General features: G+C 33.3%; 2 protein-coding genes across 3 annotated transcripts in view; one reads left to right on the forward strand and one right to left on the reverse strand.

The window, feature by feature from the left end:
- The first annotated feature begins 1,037 nt into the window (after positions 1-1,037).
- LOC110650346 (endo-1,4-beta-xylanase 5-like) lies at positions 1,038-1,574 on the forward strand. Its single transcript, XM_021805287.1, has one exon. The coding sequence runs from the start codon at positions 1,038-1,040 to the stop codon at positions 1,572-1,574; it is 537 nt and encodes a 178-aa protein (XP_021660979.1).
- Positions 1,575-3,263: 1,689 nt separating this feature from the next.
- Positions 3,264-23,680, reverse strand: part of LOC110650347 (uncharacterized) — a 31,111-nt gene continuing 10,694 nt past the window's right edge. For both annotated transcript variants that reach the window (XM_021805288.2, XM_058148605.1), the window contains 8 exons: positions 7,623-7,670; positions 7,361-7,518; positions 6,322-6,560; positions 5,961-6,051; positions 4,284-4,412; positions 4,011-4,164; positions 3,648-3,742; positions 3,264-3,504 (listed from right to left, as the gene is read on the reverse strand). In XM_021805288.2, coding sequence (XP_021660980.2) covers positions 3,319-3,504; positions 3,648-3,742; positions 4,011-4,164; positions 4,284-4,412; positions 5,961-6,051; positions 6,322-6,560; positions 7,361-7,518; positions 7,623-7,670 — 1,100 coding nt within the window. In that variant the 3' untranslated portion in view covers positions 3,264-3,318. The remainder of the gene's footprint in view (positions 3,505-3,647; positions 3,743-4,010; positions 4,165-4,283; positions 4,413-5,960; positions 6,052-6,321; positions 6,561-7,360; positions 7,519-7,622; positions 7,671-23,680) is intronic.

A 23,680-nucleotide genomic window follows, 5' to 3' on the forward strand; every position in this document is an offset into this window, starting at 1 on the left:
GTTCGGTTCAATTCAATTTTTCATCCATTTCGGTTCAGTTCGATTTCTAAAATATATAATTCGATTCGGTTCAATTTGAATCGAATGCTCACCCCTACTCTTGTCACTCAGTTACATTTGTGCCTCATCTTGGTTGCTTGTTGATATTGTGCTTCAATGGTGTAGTTGCTAGTTCTAAACACCCACCAGAATGAAGTTCTCATTATCTTGATCACCTGCATTCAAATTTATTAAGAAAACTGCAATTATCACTTTTATTAGCTATTAAATTACATACTGATTTTGAAGCATTATATGTAACATCTTATTAGTTAATGAGCAGAGTGATTCTTCATTCCAAGACCGAAAGAGGGGAATAAAAATGAATCGAATTTCCACATCAAAAGGAGGAGAAAATTAAGGTACTAATAAAAGGGACCATTTCACTTGATAACGCATTTTTGGGCTTCAAATAAGAGGTTCAAGGAACAGATCTGTGAGGCCAAGTGAGCTAAAATAGATAGTATTATTTAATCGGACCTATTGTCACAATTGCAGCTAAAAATATTTTGGATGTTTCAGCAAGATCAAGCCACTGAATTTCTCCATCAATTATTATTCTTAATTATGATATGGCTAGTAATTAATCAGCGTAAATCTTGCAAACTCAAAAGACGAAATTTTTATTTGGTGAAACTGATATATATATAATTATATCATTGATTATAGTGTGATCCATATGGAACTCACCACAATCAATATTCACAATAAAATCATTGTATATATATCAATTTCATTGTATATTTTTTCTGAAAGACCAAAGCAAGAATGCAGGCAGTGGATAGTCAAGGAAAACCTTATCTAATGTTAACATCTTAATAGAACTAAAGAGACCAAGTTTCCCATTTGGCTGTACTTATAAACAAAAACATCCTCAACAACCAAGCCTATCAGAAATGGTTCACCTCCAGGTTCACAGTGACAGCATTTGAGGATGAAATGAAATGTTATAGCACAGAATTCTCCCATTGCAAAATGGACTACTCAGCCCCTGACGCATGCTTCAGTTTGCCAAGAAGAACCATATACGAGTCCGAGGGCACAATGTGTTATGGGAAGATCCCAAGTTTCAGCAAGGGTGGATCAATTCACTCTCTTCAAATAATCTTTCCAAGGTCTCCATGGATAGGATCAACTCCATAATTTCAAGGTACAGAGGGCAAGTCATTGGCTGGGTGCACTTCAATGTCTTTCAGAGCAAATTAGGGCAAAATGCATCTGCAGTTTTCTATAACTTGCCTCAGAAGATTGATAGAACTTCGGCATTGTTCTTGAACGACTATAATACCATTGAAGACTGTATAGATGCTGATTCTACACTAGCTAAGTACCCGCGAAAGCTGAGAGCTATTAAGGCATTTCCTGGTATTGGAAATTTGAAATTGGGTATTGAACTTGAATCCCATTTCAGTAGTGCTGCTCCAAATCTTGCTTATATGAGGGCTTCCATTGATACACTTGCGGCTACCAAGTTGCCCATTTGGCTCGGAGAAGTACATGTTCAAAGCGGCCCCTATCAGGTGATAAGATTTTAATTTTAATGATATAATTAATATTATTAGATTTTCGAAAGTGACAATTAAATTATCTAAAGATATTAATATTTAAATTTAAAAAAAAAAATTGATCCAATCAAAATATAAAAAAAAAATGAAAAAAATAAAAAATTTCTAGAGAAAAATATTTGAAATTCATAAGAATTGTCAAATAGGAGTGAGAATAGTGGCCTTCTTCTTTACTATTTTATATTTATATTTATATGGATGTAGATTATTATTATTATTATTATTATTATTGAAGAATAATAAATATTTCTAAAGTCAACAATTCTTTCATTAAAAATTTTAAATAACAATTTAATTTTAGAATTTTATCAAAATTATATTTTTATAAAGCAATTTTATTTTTTTAAATAATAATTATTAAATTAATTAATAAGGGCTAATATGACAATAAAAGAATAAAAAATGAATAATCATATAAAACAATTTTAATTACTATAACCAGCATAAAAATATTTTTCAAAAATACTTTATTTATAACAAATAAAGATAAGTTTATCAAAGTGACTAAATATTAATATTTCATTTCAATTTTGATAAATTTAGGTGAATTAGATAAAATTAATACTAATTTTACAATATTAAAAAAAATATATCTCAATTAAAAAAATGCAAGATTTATGATAACAGATAATATATAAAAATTTGCTTTTCTTTTTTAAGTATTAATTCTTATACAGTTTATAACTGCGCCTTAAGAGGATATATGCCTTGATTTATAAAAATTAACTTTATAAGCATTAAGTGCTTATAAATTAATATAAGTTTATAAATATTTAAAATTTTAAATAATTATATGTTTAATTTTTAAAGTGCTTATAAATAATTAATATATTTGATAAAATAGATTATAAACATATTTATGATTTAAATTATTAAAAAAAATTAAATGAGATATATAGTGAAATTTTAAAAATTAAATGAAGATAACATAATAAAAATATTAGGTCAAATTAACTTATAAATATAAGGCTTATAATACCAAAATGAAAAGTTAACCCCTCAACTTATTTATTTATTTTCACTTATAAGTAAAAAAGTTAATAAAAAAAAATCCTATTTTTAGAGTTTATAATATAAACTGTTTTGACCAACTTATAAATTAAGAAAATATCATATCTATTATTAGTAACATAAAAAATTTTATGCCACAAAAATGTAATTAAACAAAATAATTTTAAAAAAAATAGAAAAAAAAATACTCAACATTGAAAACTAGATCCACAGCTTTTTCCTAACAAAATCATTTGTTAACACTAATCCATTAATAGTGCAAGCTTTTATTAAAGCAAATCTAACAACTATATACATTTAAAAAATAAAAAATAAATTTTTTCCCTGTTGCAATCCTATAATAAGTTAATAATTAATATAAATGATATCTTAATTTAACAAATAATAAAACTATAATTTAAAAGAGAAAATCATTAATTCTCTTAAATCTCTAACTAATTTCAACTTGAATGATTTAATTAATCATTATCATCTTAAAAAAGATACTTATTAAATATCCACTGATACCATAGATAATTATTAGTTCTATGTTATATATATAAAAATCTTGATTGGAGAAATACTATACAGTTTAAATTATATAAAAATTTTATTTATCATAAAAAATCAAAACATATATCATAGATGTTATATGGTTAATGACATATATATATAACTTTTTAGAGGGTCTATATATATTGCAGCACAAATTCAAGTGGCAGGCTTACTGTAGGAAAAAATTAAATAATGGAAATTGGTCAGTGATCTCATTGAATCTTCTGTTAAGGGTCCGGAGAGCTTGGACATGAGGCTCGTCTTCTTCTACTGGTATTATTTTAGCAAAGCTTCCCTCTTCAAGAAAGTCTACCACCTGGTTTGCTGCCTCCAGTCCAGTAACATAAGACTTCTCCTGTTAAGTAAACATGTATCAGGGTTTGAACTCCTGACCTTACGAGGCAAAAATTCAACCACTAGGCTTCCAATCCAATGGCATGTTGTCATTCTTTTGATTTTGTTGTACAAATTTAATAAATAAAGAGAAGTGAATGCTACCTGTGACCATGATCCGTGCCGGGTTATAATCCAATCTCCAGCCATGAACAAGTTTGGGAAAGATGTCGAACCACGCATCATGTGCCGATATGAACCTTTGAGTTTGAGAGACGAATTACATTAACAAAACAGTAGTAGGCTCAATGCTGGAGGGAGTAGACTTGAACATAAATGATGATGAAGAAATGAATCAAGTTTATTCCATATGAAATGCAGAAAGAGCACTTGATTTTACAATCAGCTGAACTGCAGTGCTAAATCTCTGAAAGAATGCATTATAAAGCTATTATAACAAGCATGCTGTCTAGAGAATTTTTGTATTCAATTCTTAGCCAAACAAAGCTATTATAACATTAATAATACCTGGAAAGAAGTGCGTCAAGGATTTTGGAAATCTTGCAATCTCCTTTTCAATCACTTTAGCCTTCTCGAAGTCCTTGATGATATTGGAGAGAAGGGATATCACTTTTGTAACAACAAGTTCATCCTGGAGTGGTAACAATTCATTTGCATGATACTGCACACAAAAGTTGATTCAGAAGAATCAGGGTTAAATATAACCTCAGAATAGTAGTGGCAAGTTTATTTACTTGTAACGGGAAATAAAAATGTGAAAGGAAAAGAAAGAGCACTCACGAAATCGACCCGAATTGTTGTCACTTCACTGTCTTTATGCTCATCATGAAGCGCATTCAGGTCAAAAAATGTCCACCCAAGTGAATCATCAAATGTAGAGCAAACATTGCTAGCATGAGGAATGTTGACCTGGTTATATATGAAGTTTATGACAAAATCAGCAAAAAAAACACAAGGAAATATCCAAAACAACCTGCAGAATCTGTTGCTATCATCTGTTCTTATATGGTAACCTGCAGGAAAAATGACAGCCTAAAGTTGCAAAAAATTATTTTTTTTGTCTTAAACAATATTCCCCGTAGCTGTAGCCCACTCTGACTAGTAAGGGACAAGGCTTCATAAGTTGAGTCGAGTCAAGTCAAACAATTCTTGATTTACATAGATATTCCTTTGAATAAATATCTTCGGGCAAAAATCTATCAAAATCAATTAGCAATCAATTTTCTACAAACACACACTTCTAAATAAAGGCTAACTTTACATTCAAACTCTTAAAAGAATCTCAAAACTAGCCCCCAAATAAAATTAGGTTAGACTATTTGGTCCAGCTATCACTCTATCTAGTCTCTTCATTATATTAAAGTACCACATGCTGTAGCATAAATGTTCTTTAGGCTCAAAAATTATGAGAGATACGTAGAAGATGTTGAGTACTACTTTTTCTTCTCATAGAAATTAGAGTCTATAAGATGTTAAGTAATCATTCAAAGAACAACACTTGAGCTGATGTTTACTTAGAGACATCAATCTTCGTGCAAAGAGAAGCCAAAGCAGGATGTGCCTCCGAGGATATTGAACAGTGTTGGGTAGACATAATGAAACTCTCTCTGAACTCCCAATCAATAAATCACTTGATCCATGTGAAGTAGGATGAGGGACACAGTCATTATAACCGATTATGCTGCCAAGAGTAAGTGATGACCTAAAATGTTAATTTCAGCTACCTAGGAAGAACATTAGCCCAACTTCCAATGCAACTGATGCTTAAGGCAATAAATACTCAAATGATATTGAAGTCAGAGTGAACAAATCAATTTACTCATGAGCTTCTTGGAATCAACTTAAAAATAATTGAATTGAATTCAATTTTAATCCACTTGAGTTTGAATGTTATAATACTCAAGTGGTTTGCAAGCTTAAAAGTATAATTTTTAAATAATAATTTAGCATGTTAATTATTTTTGCTAATTAAAATAAAAACACTAATTTGAGCCTGACGCAACTTTATCCAAGTTCAAATTCAAACTTAGTCAAAAACCTTACTTGAGCTTTTAGCGGTTATAAGTTGGGTCGAGCTTGAGCATCCTAAGTATGTTACCGATTTGAGTTTGAGTAGAAATACAAGACTATATAGAATTTGACTAAATATCAAGTCTCAATTATACCCCTAATTGATGTCATATCTTTATGGAGCACCATCTTTTTAATAGTGGGACAAGATGCAGGAGGCTTACACCTCAAGGCACACTCAGAACATTAGCTCTTTTGGGGTATGTCGTGTTTGTCCCGCTCACATTTTTAGAACTCATATCAAAGCAAGATGCTTCACTTCATGGAAAAATACTTCAAGAAAAGAAATCAAAACTTGAAATTTACAAGAGTTTCCTTTGGATGGCAGGTAAATTGTGAGTTTTCTATTTCCTATCTTTGAACAAATGAAAAAGTTCCTGAACAAACCTTTCTGTCAAGCTGAAGTTTGCAGGTGAGTAAATCAATACCGGACAGGTTCAAAACTTTCAGAAACTCCTCCCGTGTACATAGTGCTGCACTACATAGAAAATAACAACCGGTTAAAACAGGATAGCTTATATGGTGAAGGCTGAGAATGCTACTTTATTAAGAGAAATAGAATTACATTCTGCTTAGAGTATAAACCATATTTATTGTAGTATTCACCAATAATTCGTTATTGAACCTTTGAACAAAATTTATGTAATAGAGCCATAGAGGTAAAAATTTAACTCAGTAGAGGAACAAGTATCATATCAATAACAAAAGGGGAAAAAAGTTAGCAAACTGGATTTTGCAAAAAGCAAACCTATTTTTGACAAGTTCTTGAACTTTGGAGATCCCAACGGCCAGAATTACTGCATCAGCACCATAGGTCTCATTGCTGCAAACCACTCCTGAAATGCAACTTGTTTCTTTGTTAAAGATGAAATCCTTCATTTTTCCACCGTCCAGAAATCGACAGCCTTTAGTCCTCAGTGAGTCCATCCATGGGTTGAAAATTTTGCCTCTAACTGTTCCACGACACCATACCATATCAAAATCTTTCTGCAATAATAAATAAGAAATATTTAAACCATATTATTAAGTAAACTCAAAACCTGTAGAAACAACAGCCAGCAATGATGAAATATATGATGTCCAGACTTTAGGCATCCTAATTAATACCTAAAGCTAGGCGTCCATAGTGCAAAAGGCTGCACAATAAGCGTGAGGCGAAGGTCGTCTAACAAATACTCAAAACTAGAAATGGATAAGCTTAAGTTCATTAGCTAAATCACACTCAATAGAATGGCCTAAAAAGCAAGTACGATTGGCCTTTTGGTTCCCCAGCATTCTTGCCTCCATTCCTGGTGTATGACCAGGGTCTTTCACATCAATATATAAAAAACAGTTATGCATTATATTAATTCTATGTTATGGAAACTAGAAAGCTTGGAAGGACAAGATTTTTTTGTTTCTTCGCGGTCCCCCTTAGAAAGAACAAAACACCAAATGACATCATTGTTAAATATAAGTTTCTAGACAATAAACTGTTCTCATGATTGTTGCCATTGAGGAACCCTCAATGCACAATGGGAAATACATCCACATTGCCATTCAAAAATAGTCTTTACAATTCATTTCATTTGAATAATGTACAACAGGAAATTTTGGAGATTTAAAAACTAACTTATCTTTACTCATTATAATGTAATAAAGGAGTGTACAACTTTACAATCTTATGTACTGTAGGACTTCAAAAATGTTAATTTATTAAAATTTCTAACTTAGTTTTAGAATTAAAGTCCCCAGCCTTTTTTTTTTTTTTTTCCTTTTCAAATGAAAAGGAAACCATGTCATTGTACCTGGTGAGCAAGGGAGATGAAGTATAGCATTCCAATTGTTGCAGCTGCACTACATTGCTCTGGTGGGGCAAACAAACCGACTTGGAGCAATGGACCAAAAACATTCCGATAAATTCTCTCCGAGCAGCCAAACTGTTTGAAAAGTTCCCTCGCAGTAACTATCAGTAAACCTCCAAATAAGACACTTGAAACACATCTGTCAATTAAAGTAAGTAGTAATTTTCTAATGCTGGAAATCCACAGTTGCAGCTGAGATCCTTACTTGCATCATATTTTCTCCAAGCCATGTCAGTGTTGTCAAAGTCAATTACTACAAATCGAAGGTAGAGATGGATAATTAATCAGCAGAAATTACAAAAAGGATGCAAAATTAAACTTAACAAATTGATTAAATATCAGTTGTAAAATGTTAATAAATAACTTGGGGCATAGTAGTCTATTTCTGTTTCTTTGACCTTCCATGCATTATAAGTTTGAGAACATGTAAACTAAAAATAGCAATAATCTATTGACCATCTTGGCATGTAGAAGAAGTAAATGAATATTTGACTGAAAATATTAAATTATAAGATGCCTCAAGAGGGATAGCAGTTGCAGGCATCAAGCAAGAAAACTTGGTACAGCACTGAGTTTCAGAGCAATAACAAACACCATTGGCTAATAGTAGCTATACAATTTCTAAAAGATTATTGAATGGCAGGATGCAATTACCACATACAGTACAAATTTGAATTGAAGCTCAAAGTATTTGTGTTTTTTTCACCATCTAGAGTCCATATAGATATATGAAGAAACCTGATAATGGCTATACAAGTATGAGTTTGATATCCTTAAGTTTGTGTACACTGGCAAATTTACAGTGGGGGCAACTAGCTCCATTCTTTATAAAATTTTCAATAAATTCTTTAATAAGGAATCGCCCCCACTCAATTAGCCTAATTATCCCATTGTCCATATAAATTTTCATGCATACTTTTTATTTTTATGAAATTTCCCACTAAATTTTAAACATGTCTCCATTTAAATTAAATAATTATAATTTTTAGTACATCAATATATATGTATGTGTATTGCCCCACTAAATTTTAAATGTCTTCATTTAAATCAAATAATTATAGTTTTCATAGTAAATCAATATATATATATAGAGGCCCCATGAGCTTGATTTTGATGATAGCAAAACTTAATGAAATATACCTTACCCCTTTGTGTATATTATTTGAAGTAATTTTGTAGGTCATGATGTGCAAAAACATTGATGGAAGGACTGTTCTATTGAAATAGCTGATTTAAAAGGAGATTATCATCTTGTATAACACAAGATGAATCAAAGTTCATGAAGAAATATGATAGAAATTAAGTTCTTAGATCTATTATACAAGATTGAAGAGATTATGCCATTTAAGACCTAAAATCAAATTTGTTTTTAGATTAAAGTATTTAGAAAGTGTTTTTACATCATTCCTAAGGTTTTTAAATGGACAAAATAATTTTTACAACTTTCTTTAAAAAAACCCAAATTTTTAAAATTCAAGTCAGACAGCAGCTAAATTAGTTAACTAGTTCTGTTAGCTAAATTTCCTATTTCATGAAACTAGTTAACCTGTGAAAATTTTAGTTAACTATTTTTATGCTTTGACCTGACACAATTCTGTTACACGACTTTCAATAAACTAACAACTAGTTTTTTGAAATTTAAAGAGCTGTTAGACACACTCTCTAGTAAACGTTTTTAGCAATGAAAATGTTGAAATCAGAGAGAATTGAAGAATTTTTGTGCATTTCTCACCTAAAAAAAATGATTTACAATGATTCTAATTTATATACAAAGAGCAGGTCTAAATAGGAAACTAATAATAGCTAATAAATACAATGATCCCTAATTATCTTCTAATTTATAGCTAATTTACACAATTTAAGGGATCCTAACATTCCCCCTCAAGTTGGTTCATGTATGTTGCGCATGCCCAACTGGTAAACTAGAGTATGAAACCCCTTACAACTTAATCCCTTATTGAACACATCAGCTAACTGGTCTTTCGATCCTACATAAGAGATACTTAAGGAATCATCAACAATTTTTTCTTTTATAAAGTGTCTGTCAATCTCTATATGCTTGGTCCGATCATGCTGAACTGGATTATGAACTATACTGATGGCAGCTTTGTTATCACAGAACAAGGACAAACCACTAGCTTCCAATAGTGTTAATTCCTTCATCAACCACAATAGCTCACAAATACCTTGAGCCATTATTCTGAACTCAGCCTCTTCACTGGATCTAGCTGTCACATTATGCTTCTTGCTTCTCCAGGTGACTAGATTACTACCAACAAAAGTACAGTAACCATATGTCGATCTCCTATCATCAAGAGATCCAGCCCAATCTGCATCTGTAAAGGCCTTAATCTAAAGATGGCTATGCTTTGAGAAAAAAAGTCCTCTCCCATGTACAGATTTTAAGTATCGCAAGATGCGGAAAACAGCCTCCAAATGAGATTCACGAGGATCATGCATATACTAACTCACTAGACCCACTGCATATGCTATATCTGGTCTGACGTGCAAAAGGTAAATCAGTCTGCCAACCAACCTTTGATATCTCTCTATATCCACTGATTCCCCAACTCCAACTTGTAGTTTGTGATTTGCCTCAATAGGAGATTCTACTGGTTTACAACCTAGCATTCATGTTTCCTCCAACAGATCCAGTATGTACTTCCTTTGAGAAATAAAGATTCCTTTATCTGATCTGGCAACCTCTATTCCAAGAAAGTACTTTAGCGTTTTCAAATCTTTGATTTCAAAATCCTGTGCTAGTCGCTTCTTTAGTTGAGCCATTTCTTCTCTGTCATCACCAGTTACCACAATATCATCCACATAGATAATAAGCAGTGTGATCTTACCCCTATAGTGTTTTATAAACAAGGTGTGATCAGCATTGCTTTCGCAGTATCCAAAAAAAACCATAGTCTTACTAAACCTATCAAACCATGCCCTAGGTGATTGTTTTAGACCATACAGTGCTTTCTTCAGTCTGCAAACTTTTCCTCTGGTCTTCCCATCTTCAAACCCTGGAGGAATTTCCATATACACTTCTTCTTCCAAATCACCATGTAGAAAGGCATTTTTTATATCAAACTGCTGCAAATCCCACTTAAGATTTACTGCACATGATAGTAAAATTCTGATGGTATTCATTTTAGCAACAGGAGCAAAGGTTTCTTGGTAATCTATCCCAAACGTTTGTGTGAAGCCTTTTGCTACCAGCCTGGCCTTATATCTTTCAATTGAACCATCTGCTCTATGTTTCACAGTGAACACCCACTTACATCCAACTGGCTTTTTTCCCAGTGGAAGAGAAACAAGTTCCCATGTTTCATTCTTTGCCAGAGTTTTCATCTCCTCCACCATGGCTACCTTTCATTTTGTATCAAGACATGCTTTCTTCCAATTCTGTGGGATAGAAATAGAGGAAATAGACAATAGAAAGGCTCTTAGGATGGAGACAGAGAATCATAGGAAATGAAATTAGAGATGGGATGTTTAGTACAAGTTCTAACACATTTTCTGAGAGCAATAGAAATATCAAGACCATTATCAGAAGAAGGAAGAGTAGACTGATAATTAAAATTAGACTTATCAGGAACCAAATGAGACTCATCACATACCTCAAGATGTTCAGGAATTGAATCCGGAGATTCCGGTCAATCAGTAGTTTCCTGCTCGATGGCTATATCTGTCTTGTTCCGCCAAGTATAGATTCTCAAATCAGGCCTATTCAGTCTCCCTCAAGATTTAAATGACTCTCCCTGAGTATCATTGTTAGGTATAGACTTTAAACCCAGATTTTCCCTTTGAAGTTGAAAGTTTGGAGAGGACAAAGAAGGGAAAGACACCTCTTCTTCCTTCCTATGCTCCCCCTGAAGAGGTGGATGAAAATAAGATTCAGATTCCCTAAAGATAACATCCATGCTCACAAAATATTTCCGTGTAGGAGGGTGATAACACCTATACCCCTTTTGAGTACTGGAATAACCAATAAAGACACACTTGAGGGTCCGAGATTCTAACTTCCCCCTATTAGGCTTGTTATGGAAAGTCAATCACTATGTTATGGAAAGTCAATCACTATATTATTTTTCTGTATATTTTGTATTCTGTATTCCTATTTAGGATTTCTTATTTAGGATTTCTTCCTAATTAGTAGAACATAATTATAGGAATCAATTGTATATATATACCCATGTACAGATTAATTGAAATCAATAAGAATCATCTCTTTCTACATGGTATGTCATCAATCTAGGGTGACTATTTGTTCTCACTACAGAGACCTTAGTGATCAACATTCCTCTCAACCCCTCATTCCACCATAACCATTAAAGGACTTACGAGGTTTGGCTCTCGATCCTATTTATTTGCTTGATTTGTGATTTTGGGTTATTTTGCTGCTATAAGCACTTTGGATTAGCTTTTCTTTGTCTCAACAAATGGCAATAAGAATATTATTTTTGATGTGATTCGGTGATGACTAAGATCACGAACACAAACTTAATGGTTGTAGCATTGATAAGGATGATCACCTTACTAAAGATCCACCCACCGATAATACACGACAAACTTGGCTAAGGAGGATGCTCGATTGTTTTGAACTCGATTCATGGTGAGGTAATTAGTTTAATTAATCAATTTATTAAGGAATTGATGGATTACTTAGATTTTAATATCTCCGTATTTATGATGTTTGTAAGGCATTCTGAGAAAGAGGATAAGTCTCTCACGGCTTATTTTATGGATTTTAAGCGGGTATATGAGGAACTTAATGTATTGTTGCCTTTTAGTTACGATGTGAAAGTTATGAGTTTTCTTGCAAGCCTTCCTTGAGTATGATTCTTTAGATTTCCTCTTTGCATGAAACATTCACACGGGTCCTTACCCAATCTTGTGCTCTTATTGTAATCCAAATGGACAGGTAATAGAAGAGGAAGTAGAGGAGGAATTAATGGAGAGGCTAGTTCTAATCGGGACTCAAGAGGAGTCATTTGTTATTATTGTCATGAGCACAGCCATACAAAATATAATTGTCCGCAACTTCAAAGGAAAAGATGGCAAATATGGCGCAGAGGATTCTGCATCTCTAAAGCCTACGTAAATCCACTACATGCCTTGTGTCTTCCTCATCCAAATGGGTTATTGATTAATTCTAGTCTTCTATCTACTTTCTAATCGATGGTTCTACTTCTTGTGTTATGGGTTATTTCTTTGTCATTTTGTGTCTACCAAATTTCTCTTTTAATCTACTAGTAAACTTACCTTAAATTGTTTGTTTGTTATCTCAAATTATTGGTAGAGAAAAATCATGTCGCTTGTTTGCTCTTAACACCTCTTGAAGCTCATTGTAGATTGGGTCATCCTTCTTTGTCTACCATGAAGAAGTCGTGTCCTCAATACTAGAATGTGAGTGCAAAACATCATCAGAGTCAATACTTCATCCGAGTTAGTTCATTCGATGTTTGGGGTCCTACATCTAAAACTGGATTTCGTTATTTTGTTACTTTTGTTGATGATTACTGTGTTATCTGGTTATATTTAATGAAAAATAGTTGTTTTCTATCTTTTGTACCTTTTGTAATGAAATCAAAACTCAATTTAATATTATATTAAGAAGTGACAATGCCAAAGAATACTTTTTATATGACACAAAATGGCATTCTTCATCTTCTTGTGTGGATACCCCATCCTAAAATGGCGTGGTCGAAAGAAAAATCGTCATCTTCTTGAGGTAACTCGTGCTCTTCTTTGATGAAAGTACCTAAACACTTTGGATGCAATTTCCACGGCATGTTTTTGATCAATCGAATGGGGATATTCCTTATACTACTTTGTTTCCTACAAAATCTTTGTTCCCTATTGAACGTATTTTGTTACTAAATTGGATCCAAAATCTCCCAAATGTGTCTTCTTGTTTCTCTCCTACTCTTAATCGTTATCTTGTTGATGTCACATTTTTGAGTCCACTCCATTTTTCCTCCATCAATGAGAGTCGGGGAGGAGGATGATCTCTTAATATATAACCAATGTCTAGTACTCTCGTTGTTCATGTTTATTCATCCTCCACGGGAGATCGATCATGATTCGATCTAGACTTACCCATTGCTCTTCGTAAAGTAAACGTTCATGTACTTACCCTATCTCTTCTTTTGTTTCTTATAATCAATTGTCTTCTTGTTCTCGGTGTTTTGTTACTTGGCTCGTGTGATGCTATGAAAGAGGAAATGGAGGCTTTAGATGCTAATGGTACATGGGAACTATTGCCTTGTAAGAAAGCTATTGGTTGTAAATGGGTATATGCTAGGTTAAAAGCACGCCTTGTAGCAAAAGGATATGCTCGGACATATGGGGTTGATTACTCGATACTTTTTCTCCTGTAGCTAAACTTACTTCTATTCGCTTGTTTATCTCTTTCTACATATGATTGGATCAATTGGATATCAAGAATGCTTTCCTTCATGGTGATCTTAAGAGGTGTATATGGAGCAACCACCGGGTTTGTTGCTGGTAAAGTTTGTAGGCTTGAAAGTCTCTTTATGGCTTGAAACAAAGTCCTAGGACATGGTTTGGGAGATGAATTTGGTATGCAAAAGAGTAAGTGTGATCACTCGATTTTATATGGTCTAATTCTCTTGGTAGTCTATGTGGATGACATTGTCATGTATTTCATCTCTTAAAACCTTCCTCCAAACCAAAGACTTGGGATTGTTAAAGTATTTCGTTATGAGAAGTAAGAAGGGTATTTTCTTGTCTCAAAGAAAATATATCATCGATCTATGAAAATTAGGTGCTAAGCCTTGTAGCGCACCAATGACTCCAACTTTACGGGGATAGTGAGTTGTTTGAAGATCCAGAGAAGATTGGTAGGAAAATTAAACTACCTGACATTGCTTATGCCGTTAGTGTGGTAAGTCGGTTTATGTCTTCCCATGCTCATTGGGAAGCCTTGGAACAAATCTTGTGTTATCAGAAGAGGTTTGCTATATGGTAATCATGGGCATTTGAATGTTGAATGTTTTGGATATTGCTTTTTATTGGAGGAAATTTGGTGTCTTGGAGAAGCAAGAAGCGAGTGTAGTTTCTCGATCTAGTGCTGAATCCGAATCTGAGCCATGATGTGAGGTAATGTGGATACTTCAATTACTAGATGAGTTTTAAGACCTCGAAATTGTGGTGTGATAATCGCTCTTCATATTGCTTCTAATCCGGTGTTTCATGCCAAACATATTGAGATTGATTGTCACTTTATTCGTGAAAAGATTCAACAATCATCTCAACAGAACACATCAAAGATATTTTCACAAAAGCTCTTAATGGAGCTAGGATTGACTACATTTGTAACAAGTTGGGCATGATTAACATCTATGCTCCAACTTGAGGGGGAGTGTTATGGAAAGTCAATCACTATATCATTTTTCTGTATATTTTGTATTCTGTATTCCTATTTAGGATTTCTTATTTAAGATTTCTTCCTAATTAGTAGTGTTATGGAAAGTCAATCATTATATTATTTCTGTGTATATTCTGTATTCTGTATTCCTATTTAGGATTTCTTATTTAGGATTTCTTCCTAATTAGTATAACACAATTATAGGAATCAATTGTATATAAATACTTATGTACAGATTAATTGAAATAAATGAGAATCATCTCTTTCTACATGGTATCAGAGCAGGTCATCTATCTAGGGTGATTATTTGTTCTCACCACCAATCAACATTTCATTCCACACCATTAAATTTGCTTGATTTGTGATTTTGGATTATTTACTTTGGATAGTTTTCTTTGTCTCAACAAATGGCACAATAAGAATGTTATTGATGACTAAGATCACGGAACACAAACTTAATGGTTAGCATTGATAAGGATGATCACCTTACTAAAGATCCACATGATACACAACAAACTTGGCTAAGGGAGGATGCTCGGTTGTTTTGTGAGGTAATTAGTTTAATTAATCGAATTTGTTAAGGAATTGATGGATTACTTAGATTTTAATATCTCCGTATTTATGATGTTTGTAAGGCATTCGAGAAAGAGAATAAGTCTCTCACGGCTTATTTTATGGATTTAACTTAATGTATTGTTGCCTTTTAGTTGTTATGAGTTTTCTAGATTTTCTCTTTGCATGAAACATTCACACGGGTCCTTCATACAGAGTACCCAATCTTAATCCAAATGGACAACGGGTAATAGAAGAGGAAGTAGAGGAGGAATTAATGGAGAGGCTAGTTCGAGGAGTCATTTGTTATTATTGTCATGAGATACAAAATATAATTGTCGATGGCAAATATGGCCATCTCTAAAGCCTACAAATCCACTACATGCCTTGTGTCTTCCTCATCCAAATGGGTTATTGATTAATTCTAGTCTTCTATCTACTTTGATGGTTCTACTTCTTGTGTTATGGGTGACTTCATCAATTTCTTTGTCATTTTGTGTCTATCAAATTTCTCTTTAATCTACTTAGTAAACTTACTTAAATTGTTCTATTTCCTTTTTGAAAATCATGTCGCTTGTTTGCTCCAATACCTTAACACCTCTTGAAGCTCATTGTAGATTGGGTCATCCTTCTTTGTCTACCATGAAGAAGTTGTGTCGAGTTAGTTCATTCGATGTTTGGGGTCCTATTTTGTTACTTTTGTTGATGATTACTTATATTTAATGAAGAAGTAATGAAATCAAAACTCAATTTAATATTTATATGACACAAAATGGCATTCTTCATGTGTGGATACCCCATCCTAAAATGATGAAAGTACCTAAACACTTTATGTTTTTGATCAATCGATATTCCTTATACTACTTTGTTTCCTACAAAATCTTTGTTGTTACTAAATTGGATCCAAAATCTCCCAAATGTGTCTTTCTTTTGTTTCTCTCCTACTCTTAATCGTTATCTTGTTGATGTCATATTTTTGAGTCCACTCCATTTTTTCCTCCATCATGGGAGGAGGATGATCTCTTAATATATTGTTCATGTTTATTCGATCCTCCACGATCTAGACTTACCCATATACTTACCCTATCTCTTCTTTTGTTTCTTATAATCAATTGTCTTCTTGTTTGTTTTGTTACTTGATGCTATGAAAGAGGAAATGGAGGCTTTAGATGCTAATGGTACATGGGAACTATTGCTAAGAAAGCTATTGGTTGTAAATGGGTATATCATATGGGGTTGATTACTAGCTAAACTTACTTCTATTTTGTTTATCTCTTTCATATGATTGGCATCAATTGGATATCAAGAATGCTTTCCTTCATGGTGATCTTCGGAAGAGGTGTATATGGAGCAACCAAAAGTCTCTTTATGGCTTGAAACAAAGTCCTAGGACATGGTTTGGGAGATAATTTGGTATGCAAAAGAGTAAGTGTGATCACAATTCTCTTGGTAGTCTATGTGGATGACATTGTCATCTATTTCATCTCTTAAAACCTTCCTCCAAACAAAGACTTGGGATTGTTAAAGTATTTCGTTATGAGAAGTAAGAAGGGTATTTTCTTGTCTCAAAGAAAATATATCATCGATCGAAAATTAGGTGCTAAGCATAGTGAGTTGTTTGAAGATCAGATTGGTAGGAAAATTAAACTACCTGACATTGCTTATGCCGTTAGTGTGGTAAGTCGGTTTATGTCTTCCAAGCCTTGGAACAAATCTTGTGTTATGAAGAGGTTTGCTATATGGTAATCATGGGCATTTGAATGTTGAATGTTTTGGAGGTCAAGCGTTTTTATTGGAGGAAATTTGGTGTCTTGGAGAATCAGTGTAGTTTCTCGATCTAGTATGTGAGGTAATGTGGATACTTCAATTACTAGATGAGTTTTAAGACCTCGAAATTGTGGTGTGATAATCCTTCATATTGCTTCTAATCTGTTTCATGAACCAAACATATTGAGATTGATTGTCACTTTATTCGTGAAAAGATTCAACAACAGATCATCTCAGATATTTTCACAAAAGCTCTTAATGGAGCTAGGATTGACTACATTTGTAACAAGTTGGGCATGATTAACATCTATGCTCCAACGTTATGGAAAGTCAATCACTATATCATTTTATATTTTGTATATTCCTATTTAGGATTTCTTATTTAAGATTTCTTCCTAATTAGTAGTGTTATGGAAAGTCAATCATTATATTATTTACGTGTATATTATTTAGGATTTCTTATTTAGGATTTCTTCCTAATTAGTATAACACAATTATAGGAATCAATTGTATATAAATACTTATGTACAGATTAATTGAAATAAATGAGAATCATCTCTTTCTACATGGTATTCATCTATCTAGGGTGATTATTTGTTCTCACCACAATCCCCTCATTCCACACACCATTAAAGGACATTTGCTTGATTTGTGATTTTGGATTATTTTGTCTTTGGATTAGTTTTCTTTGTCTCAACAAATGGCGGACAATAAGAATGTTATTCGATGTGATTGATGACTAAGATCACGGAACACAAACTTAATGGTTGTGGAATAACATTGATAAGGATGATCACCTTACTAAAGATCCACGATGATACACAACAAACTTGGCTAAGGGAGGATGCTCGGTTGTTTGTGAGGTAATTAGTTTAATTAATCAATTGATGGATTACTTAGATTTAATATCTCCGTATTTATGATGTTTGTAAGGCATTCGAAAGAGAATAAGTCTCTCACGGCTTATTTTATGGATTTTATATGAGGAACTTAATGTATTGTTGCCTTTTAGTTACGATGTGAAAGTTTTATGAGTTTTCTGCTAAATCTCATTCTTAGATTTCCTCTTTGCATGAAACATTAATCCAAATGGACATAATAGAAGAGGAAGTAGAGGAGGAATTAATGGAACTCAAGAGGAGTCATTTGTTATCCATACAAAATATAATTGTGAGGAAAACATCTCTAAAGCCTACGTAAATCCACTACATGCCTTGTGTCTTCCTCATCCAAATGGGTTATTGATTAGTCTTCTATCTACTTTATGGTTCTACTTCTTGTGTTATGGGTAATTTCTTTGTCATTTTGTGTCTACCAAATTTCTTTTAATCTACTAGTAAACTTACGCTCCAATACCTTAACACCTCTTGAAGCTCATTGTAGATTGGGTCATCCTTCTTTGTCTACCATGAAGAAGTTGGCAAAACATCATGAGTTAGTTCATTCGATGTTTGGGGTCCTTTATTTTGTTACTTTTGTTGATGATTACGTTATATTTAATGAAGAATAGTTGTTTATCTTTTGTGCCTTTTGTAATGAAATCAAAACTCAATTTAATATTAATATTAAGAAGTGACAATGCTAAAGAATATTTTTTATATGACACAAAATGGCATTATTCATATACCCCATCCCAAAATGGCGTGGCGAAAGAAAAACTTCTTTGTTCCTAAACACTTTATGTTTTTGATCAATCGTATGCCTTCTAATGGGGATATTCCTTATTACAAAATTTTTGTTTCGTATTTTTGTTGTACTTGTTTCGTGATGTTCATGTTACTAAATTGGATCCAAAGTCTCTCAAATGTGTCTTCTTGTTTCTCTCCTACTCTTAATCGTTATCTTGTTGATGTCACATTTTTGAGTCCACTCCATTTTTCTCAATCATAAGATGATATCTTAATATTGTTCATGTTTATTCTATCTCTTCTTTTGTTTCTTATAATCAATTGTCTTCTTGTTCTCGGTGTTTTGTTACTTCTTTAGACTCTATTCCCATCCATGAAAGAGGAAATTGAGGCTTTAGATGCTAATGGTACATGTAAGAAAGCTATTGGTTGCAAATGGGTATGGATATGTACATATGGGGTTGATTACTCGACACTTTTAGCTAAACTTAGCTTGTTTATCTCTTTGGATATCAAGAATGCCTTCCTTCATGGTGATCTAAGTCTCTTTATGGCTTGAAACAAAGTCCGAATTTGGTATGCAAAAGAGTAAGTGTGATCATTTTATAGTAGTCTATGTGGATGACATTATCATTATTTCATCTCTTAAAACCTTCCTCCAAACAAAGACTTGGGATTATTAAAGTATTTTTATTTTCTTGTCTCAAAGAAAATATGTCGAAAATTAGGTGCTAAGCCTTGTAGTGCACCAATGACTCCAAATTTAATAGTGAGTTATTTGAAGATCAGATTGGTAGGAAAATTGAACTACAAGCCTTGGGACAAATCTTGTAAGAGGTTTGTTATATGGTAATCATGGGCATTTGAATGTTGAATGTTTGCATTTTTGTTGAAGGAAATTTGGTGTCTTGATGTGAGGTAATGTGGATATTTCAATTACTAGATGAATTGATTGTCACTTTGTGATCATCTCAGATATTTATTTGTAACAAGTTGGGCATGATTAACATCTATGCTCCAACGTTATGGAAAGTCAATCATTATATTATTTCTTCCTAATTAGTATAACACAATTATAGGAATCAATTGTATATAAATACCCATGTACAGATTAATTGAAATAAATGAGAATCATCTCTTTCTACAAGTAGAACATAATTATAGGAATCAATTGTATATATATACCCATGTACAGATTAATTGAAATCAATAAGAATCATCTCTTTCTACAAGGCTGATGAACAAAGCAAACACAACCAAAGACCTTGAAGGAATAATATATGAATTTTTACCTTGCAAAACCTCTAAAGGACCCTTGAAACTCCAAGGTCTGAAGTGGCATCCTGTTAATAAGATACACAGCAGAAAGAATAGCATCCCCCCAGTAAGGTTTGAGAATATTCATTGTGAACATAAGAGACCTAACAACCTTAAGTAAGTGCCTATTTTTTCTTTCAGACACCCCATTTTAAGTACTAGTATTAACACAACTAGTCTGATGTAAAATTCCATTTGACTTTAAATACTCATGAAAAACTCCATTCATATATTCTGTGCCATTATTAGTTCTCAGTATTTTAACATGAGCATCAAACTGGGTGCTAATCATTTTGTGAAACTACTGAAAACATGAAAATACTTCATTTTTCCCTTTCATCAGATATACCTAAGTTAACCTACTACAACAATCAATAAAGATCACAATCCATCTATAACTTGATAAAGATACAGTTTGAGCAGGCCCCCGCACATCAGAATGGATAGTCATAAAAGAAACTGAAGCCTTATTATTTATTGTAGGATAAGATTGTCTAGTATGTTTGGCAAACTCACAAGGATCACATACTAACAATTTAGTTTTGCATTTCTTAAACAAAAGAGGATAAAGTTTCTCTAAAATAGTAAATGAAGGATGTCCAAGTCTCCTATGCCACTGGATAATTTCTTCCTCAACACCCATAAACTATCCCAACATGGCCTGATCAACACAATCATTCAATAAATATAGCCCATCTTGCAGTCTACCACTGCTAATCATTCTCCCAGTTATCAACTCCTGAAATACACAGTGGGTAGGAAAAAAATTCAATTTTATAGTTAAGAGTTTTTGTGATAGAACTGACAGACAGAAGGTTAATAGGAAAGCTAGGCATATGTAAAACAGTACTAAGACTTATATTAGGAGTGCATTTAATAGAACCTATTCCAGAAACACTAGATAAAGATCCATTTGCAAGTGATGAAGATGATATTGCTATGATTGCAAGAAGATTCAAGAAAGTTCAAAATATAAGAAATTTCTAAGGAAGTATTCTCCCAAAGGTGAAACAAAGCAAGAATCAAAGTGAGATCAAATGCTTTGAATGCAACAAACCTGGCCACATCAAGCCAAATTGTCCTAAACTGAAAAAGAAGAATTCAAAGGATAAGAGCAAGAAAGCATTAGTTGCTGGTTCGAAAGATAGTGATGACTCATCAAGTGACAACTCAAATGACAAGGAGATTGCACACATTTGTCTCACGGCTCTAGAAGAGAACAACTCACCAAAGAGAAAGCAACAATGAGGTAAATAATTCTGAATCTCTTAGTATTGAAGAATATGAAGATGCATTTGCCAAATTATATGAAGAATATAAAATTTATAAGAAAAGATCTTCTTCAAACAAAGAAATTGCTTCTTTAAGATCAGAAAATATTTCTATGAGCATTGCTATGCAAAAGAACAAGTTTTATAAAAATCAAATGCTTTTATTTGATGAGTTGAAAAAGGAGTTAGAAGATTCAAAAACTACTTGTGAAAACTCATCGATAAAAACAAGATTTAGGAAGCCAAGGTAGAACATTTGACAAATGATTTAGCTAAATTCACTAATGGCAAACAAATTCTCGATACTTTACTTGGTTCTCAAAGATTATCAAATTAAAAATCTAGTCTTGGTTATGATGGATTCATGCATTATGGCAAATACAAAAATTTTTAAAATTTCTTTGTAAAAGATTCATCTTTTTCATTATCAAATGTCTATTGTAATCCAAATGGTCATATAGTTAGTCATTGTCCCATAAGAAAAGGTTCCTTAAAGGTGAAAAAGAATTGGCACCTAAAGGAATAGTTTCTAATGTCTCTAACCCCCAAGGACCCAAATTTGCTTGGGTACCTAAGAAATAATCAACTAATTTTAGGTATGCCTTCGAAGTAAGCAAGAATGTGAATAGTTGTATGTTGATAGTTCTCGCTCAAGGCACATGATTGGAGACAAGGAAAAATTCTCAAACCTTACCATAAAAAGTGGTAGACATATGAGATTTGGTGACAAAGGCAAAGCTTACATCATTGACAGTGGCTCCATTGGGAAGAATCCAAGCATAAAGATGTTGCACTAGTTGAAGGTTTGAAATTCAATCTTCTTAGTGTAAGTCAACTATGTGATAAAGGTTACAAAGTTATTTTTAATTCTTCACATTATAAGATTAGAAGTTTGGATGATGATCATGCATTGTTCATTGCATCTAGAAGTGAAATGGTATATTTGCTTGATTTGAATGATATTGAACATGGAAATGAAGGTGCCTTGCGTCTCTTAAAACCTATCTCTTAAAACCGGATTAGAAGAAATATGGAGAGCAGCTTGATTATCACACCACAATTTTGCAGGCAGGGAGTCTTAAAACCTATCTCATCTAGTAATTGAAGTATCCACATTACCTCACATACTGATTGTGCCATGGCTCTGTATTCCGATTCAACACTAGATCGAGAAACTACACTCTGCTTCTTGCTTCTCCAAGACACCAAATTTCCTCCAACAAAAATGCAATATCCAGTAGTTGACCTCCTGTCAATCTTAGATCTAGCCCAGTCGGCATCTGAAAAACATTCAACATTCAAATGCCCATGATTACCATATAACAAACCTCTTCCTGAAGCGCCCTTCAGATAACACAAGATTTGTCCCAAGGCTTCCCAATGAGCAACAGTTGGGGAAGACATAAACTGACTTACCACACTAATGGCATAAGCAATGTCAAGACAAGTGACTGTAAGGTAGTTCAATTTTTCTACCAATCTCCTGTATCTCTCTGGATCTTCAAACAGCTCACTATCCCCTGCTAACAGTTGTAAATTTGGAGTCATTGGTGCACTGCAAGGCTTAGCACCTAATTTTCCTGTCTCTGTCAATAGATCGAGGACATATTTTCTTTGAGACAAGAACATACCCTTCTTACTTTTCATAACTTCAATACCCAAGAAATACTTTAACAATCCCAAGTCTTTGGTCTGAAACTGGGTTTGGAGGAAGGTTTTAAGAGATGAAATACCTGCAGAGTCACTCCCAGTGATGACAATGTCATCCACATAGACTACCAGGAGAATTAGACCAGCCTCAGATTGCCTATAAAATACTGAGTGATCACACTTACTCTTTTGCATACTAAATTCCTGTATTGCTTCATTGAATCTCCCAAACCAGGCCCTAGGACTTTGTTTCAAGCCATAAAGAGAGTTCCGAAGCCTACAAACTTTACCTAACTCCCTGGGAGCAACAAACCCAGGTGATTGCTCCATATACACCTCCTCCTGAAGATCACCATGAAGGAAAGCATTCTTGATATCCAATTGGTGCAAGGGCCAATCATATGTAGCTGCTAAAGAGATAAACAAGCGAACAGAAGTAAATTTAGCTACATGAGAAAAAGTGTCAGAGTAATCAACCCCATATGTCTGAGCATATCCTTTTGCTAAAAGGCGTACTTTTAACCTAGCCATAGAACTATCAGGATTTACCTTTACTGTAAATACCCATTTGCAACCAATAGCTTTCTTACCAGTGGGCAAAGGCAACAGTTCCCATGTACCATTAGCATCTAAAGCCTCCATTTCCTCTTTCATAGCAGCACACCAACTAGGATGAGACAGTGCCTCACTA

This window comes from Hevea brasiliensis, chromosome 6, assembly GCF_030052815.1.
Source record: "Hevea brasiliensis isolate MT/VB/25A 57/8 chromosome 6, ASM3005281v1, whole genome shotgun sequence".
In the NCBI taxonomy this organism is placed as follows: domain Eukaryota; kingdom Viridiplantae; phylum Streptophyta; class Magnoliopsida; order Malpighiales; family Euphorbiaceae; genus Hevea; species Hevea brasiliensis.

Coding starts and splice junctions, on each gene's coding strand:
- LOC110650346 (XM_021805287.1), top strand. CDS start 1,038: ATGCTTCAGTTTGCCAAGAAGAACCATATACGAGTCCGAGGGCACAAT.